The sequence below is a fragment of the Vicia villosa genome, linkage group LG4, assembly GCF_029867415.1.
Source record: "Vicia villosa cultivar HV-30 ecotype Madison, WI linkage group LG4, Vvil1.0, whole genome shotgun sequence".
NCBI classification, from domain to species: Eukaryota; Viridiplantae; Streptophyta; class Magnoliopsida; order Fabales; family Fabaceae; genus Vicia; species Vicia villosa.
Window position 1 is genome coordinate 176,535,876 of NC_081183.1, and position 15,020 is coordinate 176,550,895.

Genomic DNA, 15,020 nt, shown 5'->3' on the forward strand with positions numbered 1-15,020 from the left:
TAAATCAAAACTACTTTTATTCATTCTAAACAACCTAAATATCAGTACCAACCTATCTTAATGTGATTTTTGCAATTTCTAAACACCCTAATAGAGATATGAAAAATGGATCTAAAAATTGAAAAAAATTGATAAACTTACCAATTAGTGTTTGAGATGATTTAGGTTGAGATTAGAAGAAGATTTTGGCAATCTCTGATACTTCACACTTGCTTTTTGCAGAAATTTTGAAGAGTGACTGAGTTTGGAAGAAGATTAGGGTAAAATGAATGGGGGAGGGGGGCTGTTTTGCTTAATCTGCAAAACGCGCAGTATTTCGGAAATGAACTTCCGAAATGCTGTTTTCGGAAATGCATTTCCGAAATAAGACAAATTTTGAAGAAAAAAAAAGGCGCTTTCGGAGATGCATCTCCGAAAACACCTTTTTCTTGCTTTTCGGAAATGCATTTCCGAAGTCAGGGGTATATGTGATTTTTCACCAGAGGTGCCCTAGAAGGTTGGGAGGTGGGCAAAGAATTTTCACGAAAGAATACCTCTTATTTGTATCAACGAAAAATTAATTATAGCATCCATACTTTAACGAAAGTGTATACTTAATATTCATTGCAATCATTTTTATTTTCCTTTATGTGAGATAAAGTGATCTTTTAGACTGCGACTCTATTTATAATGATCAAACACACGAACAACATTAGTTAATAGTTAAGGTACAAGAGTGTCAAATCCCTCACAACAATAGCCTTTGATTCTCCCAATTTACTTATCAATATCAATGGGGAACACAATCCATTAGGCCATTAATGTAAATTGCAAGTTACATACAAATAATGCCACTGATTGGCTTATTAAAGCACAACCCCATACATTTATGTCCATATTACACCACAATACCACAAATTTTATGCAAGTTCCCAACAAAAACCCTAATCTTAATCTTAACACTTAGTAGTTTTCTTCATCAACAAGAGGAACATGATCTCTATTAATAAAGAAATTCTCGTAAACAAAACCCGCAAGCCCACCACCAATAAGTGGCCCAACCCAATAAACCCAATGATCAGTCCAGTTTCCACTAACCAAAGCAGGCCCAAAAGATCTTGCTGGGTTCATTGAACCAGCTGAAAATGCCCCACCAGCCAAGATATTAGCCCCTACCACAAACCCAACCAAAGTTGGTCCAAGCCCAGCAAGTGCTCCCTTCTTAGGATCAACCATAGTTGCATAGACAGTGAACAACAAAGAGAATGTCAACACAATCTCCCAAACTACTCCTTGTGTGTACCCTATTCCACTTGCAAGTGTATGAGCTGGAGTTGTCTGTAATCATGATGCAATATTCAATGTACAATCATTCTCTTATTTAGCTTTCCAACAATAAAAGACAAAAAAAGCCCATTATCTTTTTTCCTTTCATATGCAAAAAGAATATATATAGTAATCATGCAGTATTTTATCATCAATTATGCTATACCATTAGTACTAATTAAATGGAGAGATATGAAGTAAGCAATCAGATGACACTGAGACTAACATGTTAATATCCATAATTATTTGAAAAAATATTATCATGTTAAACACTAACAATGACGTATACACAATTTTCACAGGTGTCTGTGTTACATAGATATATAATTGAGTTTTATTTGAAAAATGTGAGAACTTTTGATATACTTACCATTCCACCGGTTAGGTAATGAAGAAGATAACAAGCTGCTGCAGATGCAATCAATTGATCAATCCAATATAAAACCGAACGGACAGCGGTGATATGGCCGCCGACAAGGAGGCCTAATGTCACGGCGGGATTCAAATGGCCACCGGAAATGTGAGCGGCAGAAATCATGACAGCCACCACAAGAGCATGTGTTATAGCCACAAAAAACAATCCCACCAACGCATCTCCACTGAGTTTATCTATTAACATAAATTTCGAATCACAATAATTGATGATACAATTTTTACACAAATGTATATAACATGAGATGAAACAATGTTATTGTTGCAAATCATAATATAAAAATAAGTGTTAGATATATAGATATAGATATATAGATATACCGGCAGTGATTGCAGAACCAACACCAGCAAAGACAAAGAGAAAGGTGGCAATGAATTCAACGATGAGAGCCTGGATGCAATCAGGTTGAGTGGCTTCTCCGGCAGTTCCTAACGCGATTTTGGCCATAATGACTTATGATTAATTTACAATTAATTGCTTTCAACACTCGATAGCAAGAATATGGATCAAAGAAGCTACCAATTTATAATGGTGAATAAATTATAAAAGTACTTTTTATTTTATTACATTAATTGTGAGAAACTTTAGGGTTTGTTAGTGGAAGTTGCGTGGGACAATTGATGGTGATGCACAAGTTGACTTAATTATTATTTCGCATGTTGTTCATTCGCTGGATGTACTAACATTTAGCGTCCAATTGTTTTTTATAACTATAAAATAAACAACATTTTATATGATAAATTAATCACAAACCATCGTTTCTATGGTGTTTTGTTGCTTTAATATAAAATAATTAATCTGTTTCAGTTTTTCTGCTTTACCAAAACAAACACAAGAATGAGAGGGGTTAAGGTAGTTTTGTAAATTTTCTCAATTAAAATTTTATTTAAGTATATACTTTTTGTAAGATATAGTACATGAAACTTTTTGTAAGATAGTACAATCCGTGAAGAGGAGTTTTTTTTTTTTATTGATAAAGTGATATAATAGGTTGTGGCTAAAATAGTGTAATATTATTTGAAATTCGAGATTAGGAATATTTTACATAAAATATTCATTAATTAAATGGTACCTTATTTTTAAAAGATAAAATTGTGAGAATAATTTGACCACGAAGCAGATAATACTTCCTAGTGACGGTGATTTGAAGTTGATCAAAACATAATAATATCAATATATATAATAATTATTATATAATTTGTGTTTTTAATTATTTTGATTTATACTGGGGTATTGAGTAAATTCGTTTTTTATATTGCATGCCATATTATTTTATTATGATTGATTTTGTTTATTTTATTTTAAAATTATCATTTCAAATGTCAAATATTAAACAAACCAATTTGAATAATAGTAATTAGCATTTTATATAAGAGTTTAATGGATATGCACTGACATTTTTAAAATAAAAGTATGATGTGGTTGAATATGGTTGAATACATAATTGTGATTGATTGACATCCAGTGTATCACCTATTTTCTTTTTATATAATCTGTACTTCAATCTATTGTTTTAATAATAATAAAGAGATATTATTTATTATTATATCTTTGTGATATGTTGATATATTTTAGGACCCGTTTGTTTTTGTTTTTTTTAAATTAATTTTAAAATGTTATAAAATTTTGTATAAAAAAGTTTACAAAGAAACTTTTCATAAAAGTTTTAAATTAAAATTTCGTTCGAATAGTTATTTTAGTTATTTCAACTTTTTATTGAAATTTTTTTTTGAATATCAAAATTTCAAAAACTCACTTAATTTTGAAGTTATTTCAAATAGATTTTTCATAAAAATTATTTTTTAAATTTAATTTTTGAAAAAAAATATGATTTCGACTATGTTTTGATCTTCAATAATGTTTATTTATGTTATAGGATATAAAAAATAATGTTTCAATTTAAAAATAAATGGATAAAAAATTGTAATATTTTTAAAAACGATTTTGTAAAATCTTATTAATTTGTCTCTATTAATAAGTTTTTAAAAAATTAATTTCAAATTTATTCTACAATCAATTAATTAGATAATTTACCTATTGCATGCCCATAGATTTATTATTTAATAAAATAAAGAATATTATGTTGATTTTAAATATTATGTTATTGAGTTTCTAGACAGAAATTTAATATTTATATATATATATATATATATATATATATATATATATATATATATATATATATATATATATATATATATTGGTACTAATTAAATTGATAATCATATATAATTCTAAAAATATGTTCTTAATTTACTGATTTTTGAATTAATTTATATTTTAAATTTATGATATTGTATAAATTATGTGTTGGTTGTTCTTGTCCATGTTCTTATCTATACCTGACATGATAAAGATCATAGAAGTTATTGTGAATATAAACACCTGTAAAATATTGAAATTGTAAAAATATAATCTTTCAAATAATTTATCTTACTTCAACTAAACTGTTATTAAATGTCAGTTATTTTTTAAATTTAAATTTTCTATTTTTTTTACCGTTATTAAGAGTAAAATTCTGATTTTATTGTCTTTATTTGAGATGGAGAATTTTAATTTTAAAATATCAATTTTAATTTTTCTCACAGACCAATCAGTAAAATATATATTTTATTTTAGTTAATAATTGTCATTATTTTAAACTTAAAATTCTTATTTTTAAATGTTCAAATTTCTATTTTTCTCATAGGTCACTATGAACAAAATAGCTATTTTATTTTAATTAACAATTATTATTATTTAAGACACAAAATTTTTTATTTTTAAATGTCAAAATTGCTATTTTTTTCAAGGACCATTATAGAAAAATACATATTTTATTTTAGTTAACATTTATTTTTATTTGAGATACAAAATTTTTATTTTCAAATGTTAGAATTGAATTTATATTATTATTATTAGTATTATTATCATCATTATTATTTATTTTATAATTAAATAACTCTTTTCAAATTTATAAATATTTAAATAAAATTTATATAGTATCAACTAAATTTATATATATGAACGCACGGGTATCTCGCTAGCAATAACTTATAATAATTATTATATAATTTGTCTTTTTATTATTTTATTTATTTAGATTTATATCGGGCCACTGTATGTAATTTTGTATTTAATATTGCACGTCATATTATTTTATTATGATTGATTTGGTTTATTTTATTTAAAAATTATCATTTCAAATATTAAATAAACCAGTCTTTTTTTTATCAAAAAGAGATAATATATAAATAATAAAGAAAAGGGAAGGAATACAAGAAACATAAGAGGGGGACCGAGTCAAAACCTCCCAAGAAACAAGTCTAAGCCCAGGGATTTCCGCCTTGTCTAACAAGTAATCCGAACTAATGTCTCTATGCAAAAAGTTAAACCAAGATGAACATTTGCTCTGTAAGCCGTTATTAGCTAAGAAATCCGCGCAAACACAATACATATATATATATATATATATATATATATATATATATATATATATATATATATATATATATATATATATATATATATATATATATATATATATATATGTTATTCTGAAATCAATTGATAACTTAAACGCCCAACACGTTAGCCAACGAAATTTGATTCTCCACGGCACAAGATTAGAGTTCGAAAAAGCCTGGACTATTAAACCAATCTGAATAATAGCAACTAATATTTTACGTATTAGTTTGACTTGATAATTGTTCACCGAATACTCTGAGTTCCGACCTTCTGCATTTCAAGCTATTGTTTTAATACTAATAAAGAAGTATTATTTATTATCAAACCTTTTGTGATATGTTGATATAATTTATTCTCTTCATTAATATTACTTTGAAAAAATAATTTTAATTTAATTCTATAATCAATTAATTAGATCATTTATCTATTGCATGCTCATAGATTTCTTATTTAATAAAATAAAGAATATTATGTTGATTTTAAACATTATGTTATTGAGTTTCTAGACAAAAAAGTTTATTTTGTAATATATATTAATATTTGGTACTAATTAAATTGATAATCATATATAATTCTAAAGATATTTTTTTTAATTTATAGATTTTTGAATAAATTTATATTTTAAATTTATGATATTGTATAAATTATGTGTTGGTTGTTGTTGTTGTCCATGTTCTTATCTAGACTTGGCATCATAAAGATCATAGAAGGTATCGTGCAAATGAACATTTCGAGTTGTATGACAGATGTAATACTAATAAAGGAGAAGTGATTAATCTGAAATTAGCAACCAACAACATTTAGTTGGAAGATCGAGTTGCAGTCGAAGTTAACATAAGATTGAAAGTAGTGAACTTGAGGAATGCCCAAGTAGCATAAATTCCCCAGAATAATAACGTAGGGTGTGAATTGTGTGGAGGTCCTCATTCTCCATAATGAGGTGGAATAAGTCAAACACATCTCATAAAAGAAAATCAGGTGGAATCAGTGAATTTCTTCAATAATTAGAACAACCTTCAACAAAATAACCCATATTCAAACATTTATAATCTAGGATGAGGAAAACATCCAAATATCTTAAGGTAAAACCAACAAGGGGAACCTCTAAGACAGTACCAAAGACAACAACCTTGTCGGCATAATCAGCAACAAGCTCATAATAACCAATAGCCAAAGAAAGCATGTTGGGAAATAACTATTGAAAAATAATTAGCTGCTAAAAATGCTCAGTTTCAAGAAGAATCGGGAAGTTATAGGAAATACACTTCATCATCTATCAAAAATCTTGAGATACATGTTAGACATATAGCTCAACAACTCTCGCAACAAGTTCAAGGTAGTCTTCCTAGCACAACTGTTAGCGACCCAGAAAGAACATCAAGTTGTCAGTGTTGTAGTGACAAAGGCCAAAAGGTTACTGGAAATGAAGAGAAGATGACAATAAGAGAATATCCATTTATTGAAGAAGATCTATAGGTGAATGAGAATAAAGAAACAAGAAAGTAAGTTAAGAGTGGAGAAGAGCCAACAAAACCTTGTCGGAGAAGAGCTATTTCCCAAAGTATCTTAGGGTAAGGAGTTAAGGTCATTATATTAAGGTCATTTCCCAAAAATCTCAAGTCTAGATGGTCGAGATCGTATGTAATCACCAAAGTTTTTCCTCATGGAGCAATAGAATTAAAGAATAAGAATACTGGAGGAGCATTTAAGGTGAATGGTTAATGACTAAATCATTACTATGGAGAATATGAAATTGGTCTCATAGATGTGTTTCCATTTCAAGCCATTTATACATACGATCGTCGAGCTAAAGACGTTAAAAATCGATGCATGGGAGGCAAACCATGGGTGGTATTCTTACAATTTTAGAAAATTTTATTTTTCATTATTAGTGTTAGGTTTAAGTATAACTGTTATGGGATTAAGTTAAATAGTGAGGAAGTATCCCAAAAAGTGTATGTTTGTGCAATAAGAGAAAAAAATCAAAGTCGGTCCCTACTAAAAAGTGTACATACGGTTAAAATGTCCTAGAATTCCTCTATCAAAACACGTAGATAGGTTTTTTAGGGCATATGTAAGTCCATCCCTATTTCTTTTATACAAGAACTTGTTATGCCTAATCCTTTGCTAGAGTATTTTCCTCCTATAACTCATGGTGATTTTATAGATATTGATGTTGACGTTTATGATGGTGGTAATGATAATAATTCTCCTCAACTTGGACATATTACTTCCAATTTTGGAATATTTCTATATCACTTTAAAATCATCTCCAACTTCGAAAATCATAAAGGATCATTAGGCCATCAGATTTTTAAGGATTTTTTTATGCTCCACTCATTATCCAATGGGAGAATTTATATCCCACTATCACCTTTTAAGTCCTTACAAAGATTTTGCATATCATGTTAACTCCTCACATGAGCCTCAATACTATCATGAAGCTATTCACCATAACATTTAGAAACAAACAATGAAAGAACAACTTGCACCATTGAAATCAAATTACACATGGAATGTCATGCCCCTCCCTTCTAACAAAAAGCTAATTGATATAGATGAGTTTACAAAAGTAAATACAATTTTAATAACAACATAGAAAGACATAAATCAAGGCTAGTTGAAAAGGACAACAACATGATATTGATTAAACTTCTCAATGACACGTGTTTGCTTGAGAGAGAGAGAGAGAGAGAGAGAGAGCATATGCTTAAACTTCTCAATGACACGTGTTTCCTTGAATCCAAACATTTCCCTAGCTGATACAAATGATGGCCTTTTTAAATATCCCACTCAATATAAAAGGTTATTAGGTATATTGATGTACTTTTTACAAATGATGGCCTTTTCATTGGTAATTTTTTGATATCATGGAAATGAAAAAATTAATTTATATTTCTATATCCTTAGTAGAAGTAGAGTATATACCTAATGTGGTACTTACTTTAGAGTTCTTATGGATGAAACAGCTAATGAGAATGTAGGTTTTTGTTTGGAAAAAGAAAATAAAACCGACAGAGAATGAGTGTGCAGAAAGTATTTCTGCAAAGATTAATTTTATTTTATGAGAAACTAATGTTTAAATACAAGAAAAAATAATAACTGAATGTGAAGTAGTACTCCATGATTCTAACAACCATTATTAACTAAGTGGAAACCAAATAGAAAACTAACTAGTTGTCGCGGGCGAAAAATCGTTTTGTTCCTCTTTTTTGTGGATGAGACACCTGATGCCTTCTTTGGGCTCGAGTGCTCAAAAAAATGATTTTTCTTTTGTACCGACCAAACTTTTTATTGTTTCCAAAGTAGGAAAAGGAAAAAAGCTGCAATAACCTAAAAAGTGGGGGAGAGATTCCGGGTAAGAGGGTTGGTTATACGAAGGGAAGGTATTAGCACCCAACGTATCTATAGTACTCTATAGGTTTCTTTATTTTGTTTATTCCATTCTTGTTGTGGTGGAGGTTCTTGTGAGAAAGAGGTGGGACCTAAGGTGTTTGTTTGATTATGCTCGCAAAGATCATCGCGATCCTCTGCATACATATCCCTTAGAGGGAATCGGAGCATCTGTAGCTCGGGGTCTACGGGTGCTAAGGTTTGAATGGTTTTTTTTGTTTTGTTTTGCTCGCCAAGGATCGACCTTGTGCCTACGTATTCTCAAAGGGATGTTGAGAAAGTCAGAGCAATCGTAGTTCCCACTTATGCTAGTGGAAGCAAAGGAAAATAGACAAATGTCGTCTAAATGCTAGATGTATCTAATCTATATCATCACATACATCTGTTTGTTTTTTGAAAATCTTTTCATTATAAGCCCGGGGCCATGCCTCTTAGGGTGCTTAGAATGATAAAGATGTTTTTTGTTTGTTTAACCAGCCTTGTGGCAAAAACTTTCAATGAAGTCAGCCTTGTGACAAAAAGTTTTGATTAATCAGCCAGCCTCGTGGCAAAAGTTTCAATGAAGTCAGCCTTGTGACAAAAACTTTGATTAATCATCCAGTACGGTGGTAAAACAGTTTGATTGATTAGCCAGCCTTGTGGCAAAAAAGTTTGATTTTGATTGATTGATTGTTTGTGATGATATAGAAGAGATACTCCTAGCATAGAGATGAAAAATGTCTAATCTCCTAGGGTATTTGTTTTGGATTATGGGGATGCTTATAAGAAGCCCGTGGGTCCTTGTACGAAGCCCAAGAGGAGGCTATCCGAGGGTCCTTGCATTGTAAGCCCAAGAGGAGGCTATGGGAGGGACAATCCAGGGTCCTTGCATTGTAAGCCCAAGAGGAGGCTATGGGAGGGACACTCGTTTGTACAAAGCCCAAGGGGAGGCATGGTATAGTTGGTTTGAGCTCTTAGAGCGATTTCACCGGGAAACCATACTCTATGTCCTAACCTAAACTAGGGAGATTCTTTGCACGAAGCCCAATAGGAGGCTATGGGGAACCTAGTGTTGTACTAAGTTGAACAAGCACACATATCACACATATGAACAAACATGAACAAGTATGAACAAACATGAACAGGTATGAACAATTATATATATGACAAAGTGTGTGTATATAATGGAGTTTATGAAGGAAATATACCTGTAAGCATGATCCATTTGTATACACAGGGCTCGGGACTCATACTCGAGGAGAGGTCCACTTGAATTTATTCAAAGCTATGTAAACAGGTATTTACAAAAGGGCTTGGGACTTATACCTACATGGAGGCCCATGGTATATTTTTGGGAAGATTTAAAGAAACCTTCATTTTTGGTTTGTTATTCAAAGTTAAAAATCAAACTGATCGAGATATGTACAAAAGGCGTACAATGAAATACCTAATTTCATGTACTTGAGTGGGTATGTACAAAAGGGCTTGGGACTTATACCTACATGGAGGCCCATGGCATTTTACAAAACATGGTCGATTGCTTTATTTACAGACGCGTCGTTTGAAAAACTGTTTGAAAATTTGTTTTGAAAGAAAGTTTATTTATTTTGAATAAAAGACTGTGTAAAAAGAAAAAGGAGTGGGTCTTATACTCTCTAATATTCGAGAGGCCCCTGTTTTATTTTCATAAAACAGGGTGGATGGTTTTGAAAATGATTTGAATGATTTGAAAATTGTTTTGAAAAGATTTTTGTTTTGAAGTTTTATTGTTTTGAAAACTGTACAAAAAAGAAAAGAAATGGGACTTATACTCTCTAATATTCGAGAGGCCCCACATCATTTTGAAAACCAATTGATCAATTAAAAGATTTAATCAAAAGTTTCAAAAAGAAATGGTTTATTGTTTTTGAAAAGAATCGCGATCGCTCGTTTTAAAACGATTTGAATTTTGAAAGAAGTCAATTTAATCAAAAGATCATCCTCAATTAACACTTAGATAATTAGGATTTGCTTCAAAAAATATTTACAAGTTACTAAGTTTGAAAATCAAATGAAAAACAATATTTAAAAGTATTAAAAAAACACTTAAAATATGTTATTTTAAACTTAATTAAAAATGTATTAAACAAATATATTTTTGTGATTTTTTTTTTGATATTCATAAAATACATATATAAAATAATAAGTGTGTAAAAAATGAAGTAAAAATAATTAATTTTGATTGGTTAAAATGATTAATGAAATTGTGAAGAAATGAAAGAAAATAGGTTGCAAAAAAAATGGTTTTGTCTCCACTAGGACTTGAACCCACGCCCTGAGGTTCACTACTCAAAACAACAACCAACTGAGCTGCGCGCGCAGCTTGTTTATGATACATGCTCATTTAATTATATTCAAAAACGAGTGTTTGAAATCTCTGAACAAAAAATGGCGCCAAGAACACATCCCTATTTTGATTTTGAATTTCTCTAAAACTGAATTGTTTTGATCAAGTAGATAGTCTATCTTGCTCGGTTTTGGACGAGAAACATGATGGTGCCCTCATAATTCATTTATATTTGCTCTAAGGTGATCAATTTTGTGATGAACACCAAGAACCCTAATTCTGAATTTGAACATGGAATCGTGTAGGATTGATGAATTGTGAAATTGATTGAGGGCTATTGATCAGTGATAGTGCAGAAACAAGATAGCAATTCAATTTTTCATTTATGATGCATGTATGTATGAGTTTGGAGTTCATGAGGCTTACCTTCAAAAACGGCTAAACTGGGAATCGAATTCTGCAAATGAGAGGTTCCAGATGTTGTTTCTTGATCTGGACAGCTTCAGTGGACCTTATGGAACATGTTTGGATGATTGGAATGAACTGAAAACCTCTGGACCAGTTGGTGATGCTCGATCTGCAGTAGGGCTCAAGTGAGGATCAAGCTTGGTGATTTTGGAGTTACAGGTCAGGGATGATGATTGGAATAGTTCATATATGGTACATGGATGGTGTTTGGATGGTTAGATTGGACAGAGTTGAGCTTGAATGAAAATTGGCATGATAAGGCTTAAGTTATGCATATTTGAGAAGTGAGGTAGTGATTCTGAGTTCTTGGTGTTTTTGGGGTGTATGGATGGTTCAAACACATCACATTTGATGTTTATGAGATGTTAGAACCCTCACTTTGCTCAGAAATTGCAAGAGATGGAAATTGCAATTCTTCCTCTTTGAAACTTATGAAACTTGCAAATCAAGAAAGAAGAGAGAAAACCTATGATTATGAGGTTTTGGTGTGATTTGAAGAGTGATTTGAACCTCTATTTATAGGGCAAGGATTCTGAATGCAAAGCTCTTGCAAGTTGATCAAGAAGTGATGATTTGGCTTAAGAGATAAAATGGAATCTTTCACATTAAATGCAAATGGTTAAAAGTGACTTAACCATGGTTATTTTGCCAAGCTTCTTATCTCTTCCATTCTGATCTTCAAATCAGAAAATATCTTCAATCATTGCATCTATGCATCATTATTTGGATCATTTGGCAATTTGGTTCATAACTTTGGCAAAATGACTTGAAATTTCAAATGAAAAGTTCACTAATGGCAAAATTCAAAACCATGGCTACACTCCATATTTTTTCATGCTCTTGGACATTTTGGAAAGCTCATATTACACACTTCAAAACCCTAGTTGAAAGTTTCTTCAAGACCTTTAAGGAAATGGGTGAAAAAGATCCATGAACTTTGAAGAAAATGAAGTTTTAAGTGAAATTTTCAAAAGATACCAACTTTGAAGCTTCATATCTCTTAAATGGTTGATCTTATGGAAAAAAATTATATGTGTCAAAGTTGTTTATTGGATCAAAATCTACAACTTTCATGTTGGAAGTTTTTTTCAGTTTGTAGGTGGAATTTTGAGTTATTCCCTTTCAAAGTTTGGAAAAAACCATGAAAAACACTTAGAAAAATTTTCTAAGTATGAAAGTCAAACTTTTGACTTTTTGATTCTTGATTGATTTTCTTGATTTTTCTTGATCAAATGACTTCTCATATCATATATTGATGATTTAAAACTTCAAAAGTCATGGTTGACCAAAATTCCCAAAAGTCAAAGGTGTTCTTGTACAGTTGACTTTTTTCAGACGAATCGCGTTTCTGGAGATTTCAAATGAAACAGGCTACCCTCACCAAATGAATGGTATGAATGGATCATATTGAAGCATTAGAGGATATTGAGCCATGGTTTGAGTTGTGGCACCATGTCCTGATTAAAAAGTCAGCTATTCAATGAATTAGGTCAAAAATCCTAATTGTCGACCAGATGAAATTGATGACTGTGAATCTTGAATTGAGATGTAATTTCCATTGGATGTTGTCATAGGGATTATTTGAAGATGATTGAAACCTTTGATTGACTTCCAGGGGATTTTTAGGGTTTCCCAAATGTGATCCCTGATTTCAGTCCCTGATAGTTCAAAACCCTGATCTGAGGATTTGTCTGATCAATCTTTGTGTAGGAGATGTTATGAGCCAATGGATTAGGTCAAAATGATGCACTGGGAGTCTTGAGGTCATGTCCCAAGCCATTAGGTCAAATTCTGAGCAAAAGTCAGGAGTGTGCTGTCTTCAGTCAAAACCCTAATTCAGTCGATTCAAAGCTGTTGAGCTTGTTGAAATGAATCTCTGAGGACCAAATGTTGATTATTGATGAAGATGATTCATTTGAGATGAAGGGAGAACAAAACCCTAATTGAGTGTTATTTGCACTGATGAGTGATTTCCTGATTAAATCCTGCTGAGTCACAAGTAACAAACACAGGCTATGCAATTTGTTAGAGATGCAAATGATGCATATGCAAATGATATGAGGTGGTATCTTAGGTCAAAAATTGGGGTATGACAGATGCCCCTATTTAAGTTTCTTCAACCTGAGACATGAAGATTGAAAATCTTCGTTTTGATAGGGTGGAAGAGACTTAAATATCAGAAGACGCAAATTTTGGACCTAAGATACCAAAATTGCGAATGATGCAAGGACATCTTTACCGAGGGGATATCGAGAACTGACTCCACTGGGGAAAAGTGATCGGGAAGGATGTCTCAATCCGTTTTAGGAAGAGAATCCGTTTTATCTTTTCGGGAAAGCAAGTGTATGCTTCACTGGGGAATGATAGCTTTGTAAGAAAAGCTTACCTATCGACATTATCGACTATCAACATGGGGATAGACTTGTTTAATAATGCGAAGGTGAAAGGTATGAAACTATATTACCGACTATCAGCATGGTGATAGACTTGACATGGTAAAAAAAAGTTTCAAAGGTTCGGTTAATATTATCGACTATCAGCATTGGGATAGACATGTTTAATAATATAACCAGAACAAAAGGGTACCAACTACCAGCCTTGTGATAGTGGTTTTGAAGACATGATCAATTATCAGCCAAGTGATAAAATGATCCTGGAGACTTTGCTAGGGAAATTACTGGATATTCAGCCTTGTGAACAGTAATAAGGCCCTGATTGTCAAATGGTCTTCATGATTGATTTCCTTGAGAGGAAAAAGCTTTTGAAAGAGACACTAGCTGCTCGGATGATGAGACTATTGCTCATTGTCTTTTTTTCACGATTCTATTCGAGGAATCGGAATTTGAATCTTTGGTAAAGACAAAGTTCTAACCAAGAATGAATTGGAAAGAAACAGTCAAACAAGACTTTGTACCCATGAGGAATGAACTCGATGGGGATTTTCTCCTTTGTTTTGAGAGGAGAAACTAAAGCAACCTTCTTCCACGAGGAATGATCTCAGTGGGGAACTGGAGAAAGAAGATGTTCTTTCTGCTTATGGGTGACAACCTACTTGGAGAGATGACACACCCATACCTGTTTCTTTTTTCTTTTTTCGCTTTTTCTCTTTTTTTTTTTGAGGATAGATATATCCTAAACAAGTGATTTTAAAGCATACATTGAAAAATGCAAGAATGCATAAATGATGCAAATGTGTATGAACGATGAATGTCATGAATGTAGCATGCATGCTGACGATACTGACAGACAGAGGAGTATATACTGGAGACGGACCAACGTCGCAACACAACCAGATACTTGGTAAATGTTCTTCAACACGGTGTAGATAACACAGGTGATGAATGGTGTTGCGTGCTTTAGACTTCGCTGGGGAAGGTAAGCATCTTTTCTTATTGAGATGGAAGAACCTCTTCACTGGAGATGGAAAATCTTCGTCACTGAGGATAGAAGAGCTTCTTCACTGGGGATGGAAGAGCTTTTCCTATCATAATCTTTGATTCGTCCTATGGAGATAGCTGTTGATGTTCCTTCCGTTGTTCACAACTCAAAGGAAAATTTCGCTTTTATTTTGAAAAAGAAAAGTGAAGTAAATTCATTTAAAACTTATTTTTTCTTTTTTGTTTCAAAAGTGAATAACACAATTAAAGCGTCATTTTGCAAGCTGAAAGA

The 15,020-nt window shown here is 31.6% G+C and overlaps 1 protein-coding gene across 1 annotated transcript; it reads right to left on the reverse strand.

The window, feature by feature from the left end:
* Positions 1–629: 629 nt before the first annotated feature.
* LOC131600392 (aquaporin TIP4-1-like) lies at positions 630–2,270 on the reverse strand. Its single transcript, XM_058872557.1, has 3 exons — positions 2,059–2,270; positions 1,676–1,914; positions 630–1,317 (listed from the first exon to the last, which is right to left on the reverse strand). The coding sequence occupies exons 1-3, from the start codon at positions 2,183–2,185 to the stop codon at positions 943–945; spliced, it is 741 nt and encodes a 246-aa protein (XP_058728540.1). The 5' UTR covers positions 2,186–2,270; the 3' UTR covers positions 630–942.
* Between the last annotated feature and the right edge of the window lie 12,750 nt (positions 2,271–15,020).